The 17,736-nt window shown below is 43.4% G+C and overlaps 5 protein-coding genes across 5 annotated transcripts; all 5 read right to left on the bottom strand.

Annotated features, from left to right (window-relative positions):
• Nucleotides 1-1,080: 1,080 nt before the first annotated feature.
• SAMD00019534_024610 (hypothetical protein) lies at nucleotides 1,081-4,108 on the bottom strand (the record flags this gene model as incomplete). Its single annotated transcript, XM_012901759.1, has 2 exons — nucleotides 1,081-2,993; nucleotides 3,067-4,108. Coding segments are annotated over 2 exons (2,955 nt in total), but the record flags the coding sequence as incomplete, so codon positions are not given.
• Nucleotides 4,109-4,282: 174 nt separating this feature from the next.
• On the bottom strand, nucleotides 4,283-4,942 carry SAMD00019534_024600 (hypothetical protein; the record flags this gene model as incomplete). Its single annotated transcript, XM_012901758.1, has 1 exon — nucleotides 4,283-4,942. One exon carries the CDS (start codon nucleotides 4,940-4,942, stop codon nucleotides 4,283-4,285), a length of 660 nt encoding a protein of 219 aa, XP_012757212.1.
• A 1,380-nt stretch (nucleotides 4,943-6,322) lies between these two features.
• On the bottom strand, nucleotides 6,323-7,649 carry SAMD00019534_024590 (hypothetical protein; the record flags this gene model as incomplete). Its single annotated transcript, XM_012901757.1, has 3 exons — nucleotides 6,323-6,358; nucleotides 6,495-7,496; nucleotides 7,578-7,649. The coding sequence occupies 3 exons, from the start codon at nucleotides 7,647-7,649 to the stop codon at nucleotides 6,323-6,325; spliced, it is 1,110 nt and encodes a 369-aa protein (XP_012757211.1).
• Nucleotides 7,650-8,665: 1,016 nt separating this feature from the next.
• Nucleotides 8,666-10,226, bottom strand: SAMD00019534_024580 (hypothetical protein; the record flags this gene model as incomplete). The annotated part of the gene is made up of 2 exons (XM_012901756.1): nucleotides 8,666-10,055; nucleotides 10,132-10,226. The coding sequence occupies 2 exons, from the start codon at nucleotides 10,224-10,226 to the stop codon at nucleotides 8,666-8,668; spliced, it is 1,485 nt and encodes a 494-aa protein (XP_012757210.1).
• A 4,290-nt stretch (nucleotides 10,227-14,516) lies between these two features.
• On the bottom strand, nucleotides 14,517-15,681 carry SAMD00019534_024570 (hypothetical protein; the record flags this gene model as incomplete). The annotated part of the gene is made up of 4 exons (XM_012901755.1): nucleotides 14,517-15,056; nucleotides 15,158-15,331; nucleotides 15,426-15,496; nucleotides 15,639-15,681. The coding sequence occupies 4 exons, from the start codon at nucleotides 15,679-15,681 to the stop codon at nucleotides 14,517-14,519; spliced, it is 828 nt and encodes a 275-aa protein (XP_012757209.1).
• Nucleotides 15,682-17,736: the final 2,055 nt, after the last annotated feature.

The raw sequence follows: 17,736 nt of genomic DNA, 5'->3' as shown, positions 1-17,736 counted from the left end.
AAGCCATTCCACATCACTGGTGTGCTGAATGTCATTGTCTTTGCTGGGATGGTTGTAGCAATGGGTGGTGAGACTGGTCCATTAGCACTTGGTGCTGGATCTCTCCAAGTCGAAGAAGTCGAACATGTCTGAGCATAAGTATATGTCAGAGATGACGAGATCACCAAGATGACCAACACTATTGTGGGTGTGAGTGGTTGAGTGGGGTTGTGTTAGTCTTTGTGATCAGGGGCGAGGCTGGTATAGTTCCAGGTTTTCGAACTTTGATACTTACATTGTTGAAACATCCTCATGATTGGTTAATGTTTTGTATCTGTATATAGTAATAAATAAATAAATAAATAAATAATATAGTGATGGTTGACATGTTGAACTTATATTGCTGTTGACTTGAACAACAACAAAGCGCGAGGCGGAGATGGCATGTGTCTATCAATCAAACAAACATACCCCCTTTGCCGTTCATTCGTCTGTTGATGAATGGCCGTGAGTTGAACATAATTACAGTAAATTGTACATACGGACGGTATGCGCCATCGCACCCCCTCGCCCATGACTTGAAGGGTCGTTTGTCGGCCTCGAAGAGTCGCGCCCTAAGATGTGTTTTGTTAAAAATATCTACCATCCCCAAGAGGTTCCAAGATATTTTAAAATCCCATCAATCAACGGAACCGATTGGATTGGATTGGCAAGTCGTCGTCGTGTCGACTCGTTCTAACGCGTTGGGCAATGGCCATTCGCGCGAAAGAGGTGGTATGTGTCGATGCTGTTACTAATCATAGGTGGTAGTTGTTGATGTTGGTCATCTTGAACATCTAAGGCCAACCAACCACATATGAGTGACCTATGTACAGGCCAACAAGTCATGCGCATCGTTGTCGTCCAAGGGTCGACGATCACTAACGCGGGTCAATAAGACAAGAGCACAATAAATGGGAAGTGAGATAGCTTAGGGTATGTATTGGAATGGAACCGAACCGACTGCAGTATGGGGGATGTTGTCACCATCGGCAGGTGGGTCCATCGGGTGATGGATGGCTGGATGACTGGTCGGTGGATGTGTGTTCAGAGCCACCCATCTTACGAAAGCTTGTTCTGTATCTGTTTGTGGATCTGACACAAGAAGTCGATGTATGAGATTGAGTCCAGTCCTTTGTCTTCGTACATGTGCTGGCGGAGGTACGAGTCCAGGTAGTCGTTCTGAACTACCAGCTGCACCTGCTTGGCTGGATCCATGTCTCGCAGTCGAATGATCTCACCAATGATGTTCTCCACTCGCTGATGATACTGGTTGGCGCCATTCAATGATTGGAAGAACTTGGTCAGCTTTGATGCGTTGTGGCCCACGACAGAGTCCACGGCGAATAGGTCTTGCAAGACATTCTGTGAGGCAAACTGCTGGACCCAGAGGTAGATGTTGATGCCGTTCTCAAAGAGATACACGCCATCCTGCGTCACACTCTCCAATGAGAGACGCACGAATGCGGGCAGCATGATGGATTTGTGCTCGGGGTGCAGAGTGCCGTGGTTGGCCTGCAGATTGTGAATGGGATAGACGCGCGGATGTATGAGGGGAATGATGCGCTGTGGGGGCAACGAGGCCAGGAGGTTCATCACGTAGAACCTGTTGTCTGGCGAGACGTTGGAGTTTATCTGGAAGGCGGGCGTTTTCATCATGGACAGCGTGTAGATGGGCAGTAGCTTGAAGCATTCTGGCAAGATGAGCTGTGTGTGCGCCTTGTCGGCGGCGCAGTTCTTGCGGTATGCCGCGAGCAGTTCAATGCCATTGTCCACGGTGTTGGTACGCACCTGGCTGGGCGGTGTTGTGATGATGTCGCGACAGGCATAACGTCCAAGCACGGTCATGATCGAGTCGATGTCAGCGTCCTTGAACAACGAGACGACCGTGTCTGCGACGTTGAAGCGCAGGTTGTGTACACGGATGCGGTTCTCGCCCTTGATTGTCGTGTACATCATGGCGAACTGGATGTAAGCCTTTGTCTTGGGCTTGAGCTTGTCGTCGTACTTGATCAGTGAAGTTATGCACTTGTCGTTGGTGATTCCTGCAATGTGTATCTCGCCATTCTCCTCGACAATGTTGCCATAGTTGTTGCTCACAGTCAGGCCACGTGAACAACGGATCTTGATAGCGACCTTGAAGCCGTATGGCTGGGTAGCCGCGTGTACCAAGTCGCTGTGAAGCTGGTCGGCCGTGTCTGGATTGAAGTGTGGGTAGTAGTGGATGTGGCCGCCTGTCGATGTGGCCAGGTAGCCGGTCGTGGTCAGATCGACCAGTTCGCCGGGGATGATGAATAGATCTACCATGACGTTGGACGTCGCACAATGCTGCGAAACCAACTTGTAGAAGCTGTTGTAGGCGGGCGAGGGCACCATTGTCTTCTCCTTGCTCTGCTCGCGCTTAGGAATGGCACCGGGACTGCCCTTGGGTAGGTTGGTGGTCAGCACAAACAGACGTCCGCCGCACTTCTCCAGTGACATCGCGGCCGTCTGCACGGCGGCGCCAAAGGCAAATTCGCGCTGGATGTCGTGTGGATGGCGGAAGAAGTTGGCAATGTTGTCAAAGAAGTAGTCGACCAAATGCTTTGACTCGGTGTAGTCCACTAGGAAGGCGTCCTGCTGTCCGGGGACAAAGACGCTGCCCTTGGCAACGACCTTCATCTGAGGCATGTTGTAAGTCTTCTTGAAGCTCCAGAAGTGCACCTCTGTGTCAAACGTGATGATGCCAATCCTGCGAGGTGTCATATCGCTGCGCTCGTTCAAAACTGTCCTGATGGCCTCGATCGCCGTTGTCAGCACGCCAGACGTCACAGTGTTGGCCGACACTTCAATCACAAAGATGTATGCCGGTATCACTGGTGTCTCGTTCGTCTGCTTGGCAATGAACTCGTACGAACCTCGCTGCAGCTCTGGTCTCTGCTCAAAGTCAGTGCGATGGCCATTGGCCAATGTAGCGCTAAAGTAATGTTGGGGGACTGTTTAAGACGCGAGTGTTAGTCTAGGCTTGCGCGACACATCAACATCTACTCACTGATCTTAAGTACATACCATCATTCTCATAGTCACAGAGCTTGCAGACATAGAACTTGCCTCCATTGATAAAGGTGTTGTTGGGGTTCATGTAGCCGAGACAGCGAGTGCAGCGAACGGGTCCTTGAGCGCCATGATCGATGATGGGCACATTGTTGTGCGCCAATGGTGTGGTGTGAATGGCAAAGGGCAGGTGCGAGCTGTTGAGTATCTCATCGGTGGGTGGCAGCGTGTAGATGGTCGAACGCATGAATAGTGGACCAGAGCACAGCTGGTCGACAACTTCCTGCTGAATGGACGAAGGTGGTGGTGTATCTATCGAGCTGGTGTTGTACACGTAAGAACGACCGTGATCGAGGATGGTCGCGGGGTTGGGTACCTGTGATGCGTTGATCCTGTTGTCGCCTCCCTTTGGTTGTGTCGCCTGTGGTTGCATCATATTAGATGGTATCACTGGGTTTGGTAGTGATGGTCCCAGTGACAGGCCTTGCATGTTTGGCATCTGTTGTTGATATGTCTGTTGTTGTGGTTGTTGTGGTTGTTGGGGATACTGTTGCTGGTATGGATAATGTTGTCCTGTTGGCTGTGGCTGAGGAGAGTAGTACTGTTGTTGTGGTTGCGGTTGTGTTTGTGGCTGCCCTACGTAGGGCATGCCCTGGACAGGCTGCTGAGTAAAGGGTGAATAGGCTGTTGTTGAGGGAGGTTGTTGTTGATGTTGAGTAGGGTTGTAGGGATTGTTGTTGTTTGTTTGCTCACTGGTTGGAAAAGGTTGAGGTGCTGGAGATGCGCTGTATACATTGGGATTAGGAGGATAGACCTGTTGTTGTTGTGGTACTACTCCTGCCACACCTGACGTTTGAGGTGGAGGTGTCTGATAGGTCATTGTAGATGTTGAAGGTGGTACTTGTTGATATTGATTCTGTTGTTGATTATAATAATATTGAGGTTGTTGTTGTTGTTGTTGTGGCAATGGTGTCGATGTTGGATATCCTTGTTGTTGTGTTGGATATCCCTGTTGTTGATATTGTTGTATTGGATTAGACATGATTGTATACAATGACTATGAACTAATCATCAACCTATGATAATGTATTATATATATGTTTAGGATTGTGTACAAGATGATGAGTCATTGAAGACCACGAAGTCATTTGCTTGAGGTTCAATAACCCGACCCTCACCCAATCACACTCAAACTCATAAAGACATGTTTGATTATGGGTCAAACCAAACTTTAATGATTGACGACAGCAACGTCAGACAGTACCCTTTCGAATGTAATTGGATAGTCATATTCTATTGGCTGGAATTGGAGAATGGTGGACAGACTGGAGATTGCTTGACGATTGAGTGGACATTTACGTCCATCCTGCAGAATCATCATCAATGACACTCTGTTCAGTGCAGGGAAGATTGCCTGATCAGTGAGATCGGTCACAAGGTTTGATATTTCTGTCTCCAATGCTCCACCAACCTCTGCTTTGATCAATCGTTCAATGTCATAAAGTTGGATGGTCAGTGATGAGAGTGATGTGGCGCACTTTGGGAGAAATCTTCCCACATCCCTCATGTTGTCAGCTTCGATTGTGAGTGAGAATGGTACCATCTTGGTATTGAGGTAGTACAGCTGGAATGCTCCCTCCTTATCTGGACTAGACGTGTAACTGTGAATATTAACTTCAAGTTCCACCGCCTTGCATTGTTTGGATTGATGCTCCAGGGTACTGTTTTGAGAAAACGATCCAATGCGTATTAGCTCTTGTTCTGGCGTGTCCTTGGTCAACATATAGTGTCTGCGAACTGACAACTCCAATAGGTCTCTGCTACTATTGGATGATTGGTATTCAATTGTGTGTACAGTGTCTTCACACATCTCAATGTACTTTCTGATCATTCGGGCAATGCACGGCTGAGGGTCTGTGGATGTGACTACTTGATGATTTTGGGAATGGGCCTCAAGTGTCTCCAGTGTACTTTGATTGCCCACCCTGTTGAGAGCCTGATCGAACTCATCATGATTTAAAAGATGCTCGACAAACTTGATATGCTGGAGATGAGGTGCATGGACCATGATGAATTTAATGTTGTACAGGAGGCCACTATTATCCAGGAATATCTTGGCGAATGGTACGGTCAAATGTGTTAGTCGGCCAAGACATTGATGTCTGTCATCAGAGTGCAAGTGTACAATGTCAGTGGCATGGATATGTCGTGGTGTGTCTTTGAGGAGACATAGTCCATTGGGTCCTAAATGTTTGATTATTGAATATATTCGAAGTGAAGGAACAAATGAATGAGTGATTATCGATGCGCACAGTGTATGCAACAGTTTGGACACTGTGGCCAGGCCAACTATCCAATGCTGTCCACCATCCAAACCATTGTGATTGCGTATCACCAACTCAAGTACTTGACTGATGATGATATGTGGGAGTTGGGACAGACTCATTGAGGCCCGTCCAGTCAAGGATGGCAGTGGCACACGCTTCCTTAGTCCTTTGCCAATGCGACGAGAAGAGTTCAACTTGAACTGGATGTATGACTGATGGTCCAACTCATACTGATAATCACGGTCGAGTGGCTTTAGTAACTTGGTGACCCATTCTGAATAGTGGATAGATCGAACAATGTAGGCATACTGAGGAAATGGAATACTGGACCTGAGTATCGACAGTGCATGGCGATATGTGGGTACAAATTAGAGACAACAGTATGGAGTGGTATAATAGTGTGTCGGCCATTATTGTACCTTCTGATCCACATTAAAGTTGATTKGCTATCTCCACATAGTCCATCCATGTATTGTTGGGATGAGGACATCGGTTGATAAATGGTCCTGCGGGAGAGTCCTCCAGGTGAGTCTTCAGCTGAGTCAACAAAGACTTGAGATGGTCATCGGTTAGAAGTGAGTGATGGAAACATAAGGCCCACAGGTCATAGTTCCTTATTGATTGATAGCGATGACCCACCTGACTGATGGCGTATTTCTTCAGTTCCTCGGGGAATCCCTCAACGACTTCACGATTCAGTGATGGACATCGGTCCATAATCATGAGGAAGGACATGGCATGATCGAACATAGAACTAAAGCGGGGGTTGCCGACAGTTGATTGGTAGACCCCCAACATGCCTCTGACAATGGCATCCCCAACTCTTGAAGAGCTCAGTGCTTGTCCATCGATATTTCTCTGATTAAATTGATATAAATGGATTTTCTCCAGGCGATCCATTAACGACTTTGGTAACTTCTGGTTGAGGCCTACGTAGCAACTGGTCATTCCATCAAGTATAGCCAAGCTCTGCCATGATTCTAGAGTAGAATTGATGGAGTTAACTAATTCCGACTCATTATTAATGAAGTACTATAGTATGTTTGATTGATTGGTTTGATAGATTATGAGTAATCTGGATTGATCTAAAGAGTTGAATGTTTGAATAAGTCTTACAATTTGGAATGATGGTCCCATGGCCTTTATCATTCTGCTCTTGTTTGTAAAGGTTAGGGTGGGGAAGAGTGGCTTGAAGTTCTTTAGCCGATGTATACGTTGATGGAAGATGTTGAATAGGATGTTGAGGTGTCGTGGATCATTGGACATAGTGAACAATCCAATGATACGTTGTTGATTGTCATTGTCCATTGCTTCATCCAATATGACATCAAGTACATCGCGCAGGTCATCCAAATGTGCACTATTGTCCATTTGTTCAAGCAACTTAATGTGTTGCTCCAGGTGAGTACAGGTTGAAATGATGAAGTCGAATACAATCTGTTTGTGATTGGCCAATAGATTATCTTGTGTCTTATCCTCAATGAGTACAAGGTGAAGCATACACAAGGCCGCAGTGTTGCTATTGTACTCGCCCTTGATGTTGTCCATCGAGGTGAGGAACCATTGCTCCAACACAAGTTGCACACGATCCTTGCCAAAGCACTTATGAATGAGTTGACGACTGTAGTTTGGCATGTCGAACACGTTCGATGTTGCTGGATAAAAATGGATGCTGAATGATGATGATGACGGCACAAAATAGTTGATAACGTCGATCAATGCTCCTCTGAGTTGAGCAAGTCCATATCCAAGTGCAAGTTGATCCAGCAACATCGTTGATTGTTGTTGTTGTTGTTGTAGTTGTTGTTGTTTGGCCTGGGACTGGGACAACAACAGTTCAACAAACTCACGATCGAGTAGGAATGCATAGGATGTATTTGTTCTGCTTCTCGAGTCAATGTCAAAGGCTGCAAAACGGAGTATAGCCAATGCCAAGTCACAAGATGTTATTGTGATGTTGGGCAGTGTAGAGAGTTTTGTAACATTGATGGATTGTTGATGCAAGCGCCAAACATCCTCCAACTTATGATCTTGGTCAGTGACATATAAGAATCTCTCTGTTAATTTACTCAATTTACGTAGTCGTGTTGGATCATTATCAGGTAGTCTATCATACATCTAATCATATATTGTTGAGTTCATTCAAGTCAGACACATTGTTGATACACTCTGCCATTCATTCAATCAATAATTCGTTACCTTGGACAATTGTGGCATTGCATTGAGCAAGTCGATTGGAGTGATCAATGATCTAACAAAATCCTTGACCATATACTCCATTATCACGGTGTATTGATTATCTATATMWCAAAATCTATATCTATCTCTCTATTTATTCAAACTAACTGAGTAACAAGTGAGTTTGTAAACCAAGTCCACGCCATTTTTTGGCTCTAAATCATTTTGAAAATTGATGCAAGAGATGAGATTGTTAATTAATTATAAAGAGATATTTATTGAAGCTGACAAATGATCAGTGTAGTATTACATGAATGCTTGGTCAAGTGCACCTTGGCGTGGCGTAGCGTGGACTGGCATAGCATGTCATCCCAAAAGGGATGAGAGAGAGAGAGAGAGATTGAGGGACAAAGAGATGTCCTGAAAGTTTCAAAMCTTTGGAAAGGACTTGGGGTTGGCGGGCGAGTTTGGTTGGTTTGATTGATTGGATGGGTTGGAAAGGGAGGAGGAGGAGGCTGCGATGATGTGTAACTAATATATTATATAAATATCATCCTAGCATTAGTTGGCTGACTAGGAATGATTCGATTGCATTGATTGTTGATTGATTAATTCCAAACAGTTGTATTTGGTCTGCGTTGTTGTTGTTATTTGTTGTTGATGTTGTTATCGTTGATTGATTATATATTATATATTACATGTTCCATTGTTGTTGTTGTTGAATACAAGGAACTAATATCAATATTACTGTTTGTTGCATATACTGATGGTGTTGTCGTTATCGTTATCGTTATCGTTATTATCGTTGTCTTTGATCGTTATTCGCTATCGTTGGTCGTTGTCGTTGAAGTGCTAGGCCAAGTATTGTTGGTTGACCAGCTGGTGATTAATAGTTATTTGGTTATGAGTATAAATATGATATACGCAGTGTGTACATGATTGATTGATTGATGATTGATTGATTGATTGAATGTTGTCGAGTGTGTAGGTGTGGATGGATGGGTGGATGATGATGGAGATTGATCGCCAGGGGAGTGCGTGAGAGTGATTGGTTGATATATAGTCCATGGAGACCATGCTCCAATGAAGAGAGGGTTGTGTTGTTGGTATTATCGAGTGGACACTGCAGTCTGAGCAGTGGCATTCAACAATAGTGTTGCTGATGATGATGACGATGATGATGGCACCAATGGCTTGCTCTTGACATCTGGTGTATCACCATCAGAACCATGCTCACGCTGCTTGATCTCAGCTGCCCATAATAGACTGGCCATGTCGTCTTGAGGGAAACGGATCTGTGTGTTGGCCTCACCCGAGAAGGGGAATGCACCGCCGCGAGACTGCAGCGACATGAGTGGCGCCGATGCTGGCGCGCGTCCTCGCCTGGGGGCGATGGTGGGCGAGCCCTCGGGCGAAGAAGATGAGTTCTCGCTAGAGTTGACGGTGCCATTCTGAGAGAGTCCAGATGCGCCCAAGCTTGCGCCATGATTGTGACGAATCTGTGGGTTCTTGCGTGTCTTGACCACGAGCGGGAAGGGCTGCGAGACAGAGAGGATGGTGGCGTTGCTGTATGAGTTGGCGGGACGTGCCACGGCAATGAACGTCAATGACCACTCCTTGCCCCATGTGCCCTTGGTCATCTTGAGACCCTGGAACACGGCCAGACCCTGCGCGTTGAAGGCCTCTGTGAAGTTCTCGACCGAGTCAATCTGCAGCTTGCCCTTGTGATCGGTGACAACTCCCAATGCCACGACGTTTGAGACGGACAGTGGCTGGTTGGCCATCTGGCTGGCAGTCTTGACGTCGAGACGCACCTTGAATGGCGTGTCCAGACGACGATTCTTCCAGACCACCTTGGACGAAGGCTGTTGGCAAACTGAGATGCAGCTGGGGCGCGAGGCGCTTGGGTTCTTCTGCACGTACTCGATCATCTTCTCACGGATGATCATCAATTGCTTGGGTGAGGGCGATAGGCCGCCCACGGCTGCCGCCACCGCCGACTTGGGACTGGAGGACAAGAGATGCGCACTGTTCATCTTGCTCATGGCGGTGGCATCGTCGCTACCTGGATAATCCTCAGTGGCGGCGTGATCCTCTGGCGACTGGCTATCAAAACTATCTTGATAGCTGTTCTCCTCCTCATAGTCTGCGCCAACTCCCTCTGATTGATCATCGTCTGACTTTGCCTCCATGTTTGTGTTTGTGTTTGTGCTCGTGCTCGTACTTGAGGTTGAAGTTGTTGAGCTTGAGCTTGTGTTTGTGCATGTGATTGTTGGCAACTCCTCATTGCATAGTAGACGAGATACTCTCATTCTCTTGTTCCTCATGTCGAGTTCGTCTTCAACCATTGTCATCATGCTCCTCTTCTTTTCATCTGACGATGAAGATGATGATGATGACGCGGCTGCTGCCGCTGCGGCAGTAGTCCTCTCGATCAAATCAGCAATTGAAGATGTTGAGTTTGTAAGTCTATTCCTCTTCTCCTCGGCCAAGTCAGGACTATATCGAACGAACATAAATGTATGGTTAGTGATCATTTGGAATCCAACCAACATCAACTTTGGTCACAACATACCATAATCCAACAATTGATTTAAAGGCGTTGATCTTGTCTGAACTCCTGGCAATTACTTCGAACCATTGAAGCAGGACGTCCATGCCCTTGTCCATACCAGGCAATTGACTCTTTAAAATATGCTTCTCGAGTATAGGTTGGAGCTTTGTCCATGATGTGCATGGTGTCACTCCTGTAGACAGTGCAAATTCATTCATCTTGAAAGTGTGTTTGATGAAGTGATGTGATTGAGTGTGAGTTTGTGTGGAACTGGATTTGAATTGATTGTTAATATAATTGATCAACATTGGAATATTTGATATAATACTTACATGGTACAATATATAAGTTAAAATTGATTGATATTGATTGATTATTGATTTATCCTACTTTAGGGAAATGATTGATTAAGTCTTTTGGAAATGACCTAAATAATTCTAAAAGGTGATTAAATAAAGTTTGAGTTAATAATTATAATAATAATGATTGTTGTTATAAACGTACACATTCAATTGTTCAAACAAATTATTAATATATATTAATGTTACAGTATTATATTATTATATATGTTATTTGTTATATATTTATAAATAAATAAATAAAGACGAACGAGTAGTAGATGTGTTAATTAAATTAAATTGATTGAATGATTGATTGATTGGTTGGATGGAAGTGAGAATATTGTAATGTTGTGCCAACTCGTTAACAGGAATGGGTCGTGTGTTCGATCGAGGCGAGGGACCCTTGACCTTGTGATGTTGTGTGTGTGTGTGTGTGTGAAGAAAAAGAGTATAATACAATAATAATAATAATAAGTTAGACCTGATCACAATAACATGTATGTATGTGGATGTGGAAGTTGGATATTGTAATGCGTTGGTTCAACCTTGGTCGAGAACAGTATGCAAAACAACAACAATAATAATACTAGTCTATCTACAATACAATACAATAATTACAAAACTAAAAAGAGTATCTATTTTAACATTGATTATAATGGTGATGATGGTGATGTTGTTGTCGCTGATGATGATGTTGTTATTATTATTATTGTTAATCTGCTCTGATTTGATTGATGAGGGAGGTGTGCCCACTGATGGGCATGGTAGGGTAGTTCAGCCATGAACACAACCATCCAACCTCACTCACTGACTGAATGTCAGTTAGTTGGTCCACACACAAACACATCGCGACGAGTGAGCACCGTGAGTGAAGGCACGTCTGGGGAGACGCGGGGTGTCGTTGATGTTGGACAATGCCACACACAAATCAAAGTGTGAATGATCAATCAAACATTTTGCACACGACGCAAAACTTGCAAAACACATCAAGTTCCCACTTTGTCAAAAAATGAGAAGTTGAGTGTCTAACAGGCACTCGTCTGATGAACCAATCACTGGCTACGTTGCTTTGAGCGAATTGTTTGATCGAGGTGATATAATGAATGAATGTGAAAAGTGAATGGAAGTTGTCTATTGATGATCACACTCACATCCACACTCACACTACAATCAATCAATCAATCATTCAATCAATCAATCAATCTAACATAGCCAATGAGATGATGGAATAGGATGCGTCACTTATCTGAAATGAACGATGATGATTATGATGGATGTTGATGTTGATGATGTTGATGATGATGATGTGTGAGTTGAAGATGACACCTTCCAAATGACAAGTCGATCCAATCTTTAGATTGGATGATCTGTGGATTCCAAGATCATTATGAAGATGATAATGAAGATGGCTGGCTTGGTGGCATGAATGATCCAATGTGTGATATGCAATTCCAAGGTGTGATGTGTATATATATACATAAATGATATGATGGATATATTAAGTAAGCTTACCAAATATGTACTTTTTGACCAAGTTAATTGCCTTGATTAATTTGATTGATTTGACTTGATTGACTKRTGACTTGATTGATGATTGATGTTCGACGATTGATGACCGTTTGATGATGTAACTTCTTGATTTTTGAGAAACCAAAGTGATTATGCTGGGTAGGCTTATATCTGACTTTGATYCCGTTGCTGCTGTGTATACTTGAGGGGCTATGATGATAATTGATTCGGTAGAGACTGTAGACTATGTATGTTTTATACAGCAACAGTAGCGAAGGCGTTTGTCAATATCCATATCATCAATGTGGATGGAATAGATTGTTTGTTTGAGATGGAAAGATAGTTTGAAAGTTTTGAATGAGTGAATGAATGATTGATGAAGATATTGTTATTGAATTGATGATGTTGATGATGAAGAGCTACAGTGTGAACATCCCTTTGATCACCTTGGTGAAGTTGAGATGGATGAGTGAGACTAACAAACAAACTAACTCTAGTGTACTCGAGTGAGAGGAGGACGGACGGATGGATGGAGATATGTAGTGGAGTGATGAGAAAAAAAGGCGCTTGCTGATTGGTCGAATACATCATCAACATTAACAATAACACAAGAGGAGGAAGGTTGTGAATAGACGTGAAGTGAAAGGTGGTTGGTTGGTTGGTTGTTAGAGATGGAAAGAGGAAGGAAGGGACGGGAAGGGAAGAAGGAAGGAGGTGGGTGGAGGTTGGCGCCACCTATGAATGTTTGAATGGGTGGATTGATGGATGGATTGATGGGATGGGTTGTGATATGGCGAGAGTTTAAGGACAAGATATAAAAGTGTTGTTGTAGAGGCAGGCAGTTGCTCTTGAGCTAGCAAGCAAGTTCCGGATATTATCACACTTATTATTATTATTATTATTAGTGATAAACAATCAATCACCCTCGCACCCGCTCCGGATTGTGATGGATTGATCAAAGGGTGTGTGGGTGGGTGAACTTGAGTGTTGATGATAGTGACGATGTGGATGTATGTGTAGTGAGAATAGAGCAAGAGGTGTGGAACAAAGAGATAGAAAGTGTGATGGCTGAGAGTAAAAGTGATAGTATAAGTGTCTTGATAGAGAGAGACCTTCAAAGGAGCACAAGGATAGCAAAGTGGTGTGGGTGAGAGTTCCAGATCAGGGCTGGAAGGATTGTTGTTCCCGAATAGGAAAGAGAGGGATAGATAAAAACAGGAACAAGTAATGCTTACAATATTCATATTATTGTTATAGAAGTATAAGGCTTGAGGTACTTGTATGTTTGATTGATTGATTGATTGATTGGATGGTTGGAGAAGGAGAGGTGAATGAATGGAATCAAGTTGAGAGAGATAGAGTGTAAAGGTATAGTTGTTTTGTGGAGAGTGGAAAGGTTGTTGGAATAAGATTTAGGTTGTCAGGTAAGTATGTATTAGATGTTATTGTTGTTATTTGTTATTGGAAAGTGATGTGAGAGTGTATGGATGATGTTGATGTTGATGTTGATGTTGTTGTTGCTGAAGTGAAGTGAAGCTTTGTGAGAAACGACAATCACAACAGGACTCGGTTTTTGGATATTCCAAAGGCAACATCACAAGCCATAGATTGGGGAGGTGTGGCTTGTAATCAAAGTTATATTAAATAATAAATCAAATTAATGATTTTCGTGGCACAAATCAATCACCGTGATCAAATATTGTGCGATACTCGTATTCTTGTTCTGTTTTGCAATGAATGGACTTGGGTCATAACAATGGGAAGGGGTGTCTGTAATACTCGTGGATGGAGGTTGTCGGCAAAAGAGTTTGGTGGACCTTACAACAACCACACAGGGAGTGTCAGTTCACATTGGGTAAGGTCTCGCGTCAACATACCTCTTTAAGTCTATTAATAATACTTTGATTGATTAATAAATTGTAGTTCAATCAATAATAGAGATAATTAAAGTGGAAAGTGGAGTGAAGCCGATGATGTAGTTGACATTGTCTAGATAAAGTTAATCAGTTGTTAACATCATCATCCCATGTGTGAGTAAGTCAAGTCAATTACTTATGTTTAGTATGTATGATGTGGTCATCAATAATCAATCCAGGAAACCAAAGATGTCGGTCATTCTTATCTTCCTATCATATGGAGACGGGGATACTCGCCAGAATGAACATGAAAGGTAGTAATTCTTAAGTATGGAGTGAAGTTGAATTGTGAATGTTAACTCTGGTATCCCAACTCGCACACCAAGTAGATTGATTGATGACATGTCCAATCATATCCACGTAGAGTAGGGATGTGAATGAATAATAATAGGATGTTATGGTGAGTGGGGTGATTGATTGGGTGATGTCACTCAATCAATCAATCAAACACTGACTCACACTGATTGATTGACATTGTTTACCCCTTTGACGATCCACTCACTCCAATATATATAAGTATTGATGATGATTGTTGTTGATAATGTATATTGGGGTATTTATTAGAGTTGGCAAGCGTATTGATTTGATTGATAACGAACGTAGGTACGATGAACGACGTTGAAACTGAAGCAGGACGCATTTAGAAGTTGAGGTTGACGTTGAAACCAAAGTTGTTCTTACCGGCAGAGGTGAGATCCTTTCCGTTGATGCTGTATCCGACGGCGATCTTGACATTGTCGTTGACTGGGAGAGTGTAGCCGAGACCGATTCTGCCCTCCTGGTTGACCTTGACCTTGAGGAAGGACTTGGAGTCGATGTAGTACTGACCGCAGACGTTGAACAATGGAGCCTGGTCTGGGGCGTTGAGGTCGACGGTGAGGTCACCGGCGAGGGCGAGTCTCGAGTTGATTCTGTCGTAGGCAGAGACAACCAGGGACTGTCCCTTGTTCTTTGGTGACAAAGCGACCAGGATACCCTCGTCCTTGTAGGCAAAGGTGGCCTCGAGTCCCTCCAACTCCTGCTTGGAGCCGTTGACGTTGGCCAACAGACCAACAGAGAACTTGGAGTATTTGAGAACGAGGGAGGTGCTCAGCTTCATGTTGTTGCGGAGGATAGCAGTCAAGGCAACGTTGTCCTTGATGTATTGGAACTCTGTTTGGGCAACCTTGTTCGAGTCGGCCTATTGATTGATTGATTGATTGATTGATTGATTGATTGATTGACAGTGTATTAGTATAATAGTATGAATGATTGCGTGTCACTGACCCCAATGAGACTTACAGTGATGATGGCCTTCAAACCTGGAGCGAGCTTCTCAATGGTGAGCTCACCCTTGCCAAACTTGGAGGAGTCAGCAGAGAAGCTAAGCTTGGAGTTCTTGTTGATGGTGTACTTTGGGTTGAGGGTGAGCAAGAATGAACCGTCTTGCTTGCGAGCAACAGTGGAGACCAAAGTCTGTTATATATAGTTGGATGATGATGTTTGATATGATGATGGTTAGTTATGTTCAGTTATAGTTCAGTTGTTCTAATCCTAACAATGATCATACGAGTGGAGTGTTTGGGACGAGGTTGGTGACCTCAACCTGGCATGAGTCTGGGAAGTCCTTCTTGACCAAATCTAATGAATGAGCGAGGTTGATGTGAATACAAAGTGTCAGGTCAGTCTCCTTTCTGAAATGATCATATTATTGTTGCACGCTGCTGCCACTACTGGCTGCTGCTTCTGCTAATCTGTCGACATGAATGAATGAGACACATACCAGCTGGGACCTTGACCAATTCGTTGTAGATGGGTGGAGACATGATTTACTTTGATGAGAATGGGTAGAATAATAATAAATACGATCGTAAGACTGAATCAATCAATATGTGATGTGATATGTGTAGTACTAATAAAAGAGATAGGAATAGAATCAAAGAGATAATTTGGTTCAGGAGGCAAGTGGTGGTCTGACTGCCGCAGCTAGTGGTGTGGCGGGGGTCGGATAGTGCGAGAGTTAGTGAACAAGTGTGTGAGTGATGATCATCATCAACACGTCCCAAATTTCCATTTTTATTATTTGGTGGATACTTTTTGGTAACGTTTTGAATTACCAATCACTAGTCAGGTTGTGATCAATCATTATGATCATTATTCATTGACCTTATTGTTGTTGTTCCAACATATGATTGACTTTTTACAAGGAGAGTCGCCGACGTATGGACCTTTCAAAGTCCTTGAACAACATAATAGGATGTCGTGATCTATCTGTCTAAGTGTATAATTCATAATCCAACCGTATTCATCGGAATTCCAACAAATGTCGATAATGTATGTCTCGACATTGGGCATCACCTTGACTATGCTGGACAGTATCAGCCTAGTAGCTTCTTTTGAGGAGGCATCAGAATCGTCCTTAAGGAATTCGATTGACAATGTCTTCAATCTTGGTCCTAAAATAGGTGTTCTTACAAGATTGGCAACTTTGGAGTATTGACTCCCATTGATAACAACATGTTCAGGATGGCTGTCTGCAACACGTTGCTTAAACATCAAATATTTATCCAAAGATGGTAAGATCAGTGTCTTGATCTTTGGAAACAGACAGTAGTGATTAAATGCTTCGCCAAGTTTAAGGGATGTTAACAATGGAGATGATTTCAATATACTTTTCAATGGATGATTGAAGCAGTTACCAAAGTGCAAAGATGTTAATGAATGTAGAGGTGTAGTTGGCAATGGATGGTTATAATAATATCCAAAATGTAGTGGAATGAGAGATGGAGGCAGAGACGGTAAAGGAAGGTTGTATCCGCCTAACATCAATGACGTTAGTGATTGAGGGAGTGATTCAATCGATTGTTTGAAGAATGTACCAAGGTGGAGGGTTGTCAACGTTGAAGGAAGCTTTGGAAGTTGCCGATTGAAACTCAATCCAAAGCGTAGTGATGTGAGTGTTGGAGGAAGTGAAGGGATGAGCATATTGAAGCCTCGTCCAAATCTGAGGGATTTCAATGATACAGGAAGTGGTGGCATTGTTTGTCTGATCGATCCAGAAATCGTAAGTGATGTTAAAGAAGGCGGCAAAGATATAATTAGCTGTTCTATGAAGAAATGACCAAACTTCAAAGTCTTCAAAGCAGGTGTAATCCTTTCTAGTTGTCCAAGATGAATTGGCTCTTTACATCTTGCAATGATTAGTGTCTCAAGTGTCGCTGGCAACCACGACAACTCAATCATGTCAAGATTGATCGCCAACGAGGTAAGTGAGGGCGGCAAAGATCCCTCATTTAGACGATCGGGGAAGTTGTGATCGTATTTAAGACATCTGATAGATGATGGGAGTTTGCTTGGGAAGGTTGGTTGTCTCAATACCAAAGATGTAAGAGATGACGGTAGTTCCATCATTTGGTATCTCAAATTGAACGGTGACCATGTCAATGATGTAAGAGTGGAAGGTAGGCTGGCATAACCACATTCATTGTTCACATCCAGGAGTAAGGTGTTTGAGGAGCATTGGTGAAGCTTCCCTATAAACTGTTGATGTAATAAATGTAGCTTACTACATGTTAAGGCAAGACACCACAAGTCCACATGCTTAACTCCATGGTCTCTATAATTCAACAACCAGAATATCTTGGTAATGTTAATAGTAGGTAGAGATAGAAAGTTCATCGTAGTTATTAAATTGATTGAATGAATAAATGATTGATTGGGAGGAGGATGCAGTGATGTTCTGTGAGTGATTCTCTGGTGTCGTTTCCCCCACTTCCAGTAAAACTTCATCAATCAATTCCTGAATGTATTGGTGGAAGTGTAAGATAAACATCTGTCACATGGTAAGGATAGGATAGTGTTTAATACAACAGATATCTGTG

The sequence above is a fragment of the Acytostelium subglobosum genome (genome assembly GCF_000787575.1).
Source record: "Acytostelium subglobosum LB1 DNA, scaffold: scaffold4, whole genome shotgun sequence".
Lineage (NCBI taxonomy): Eukaryota > Evosea > Eumycetozoa > Acytosteliales > Acytosteliaceae > Acytostelium > Acytostelium subglobosum.
Note: the sequence above shows the minus strand (reverse complement) of the source record. Positions and strands in the feature narration are given on the sequence as shown.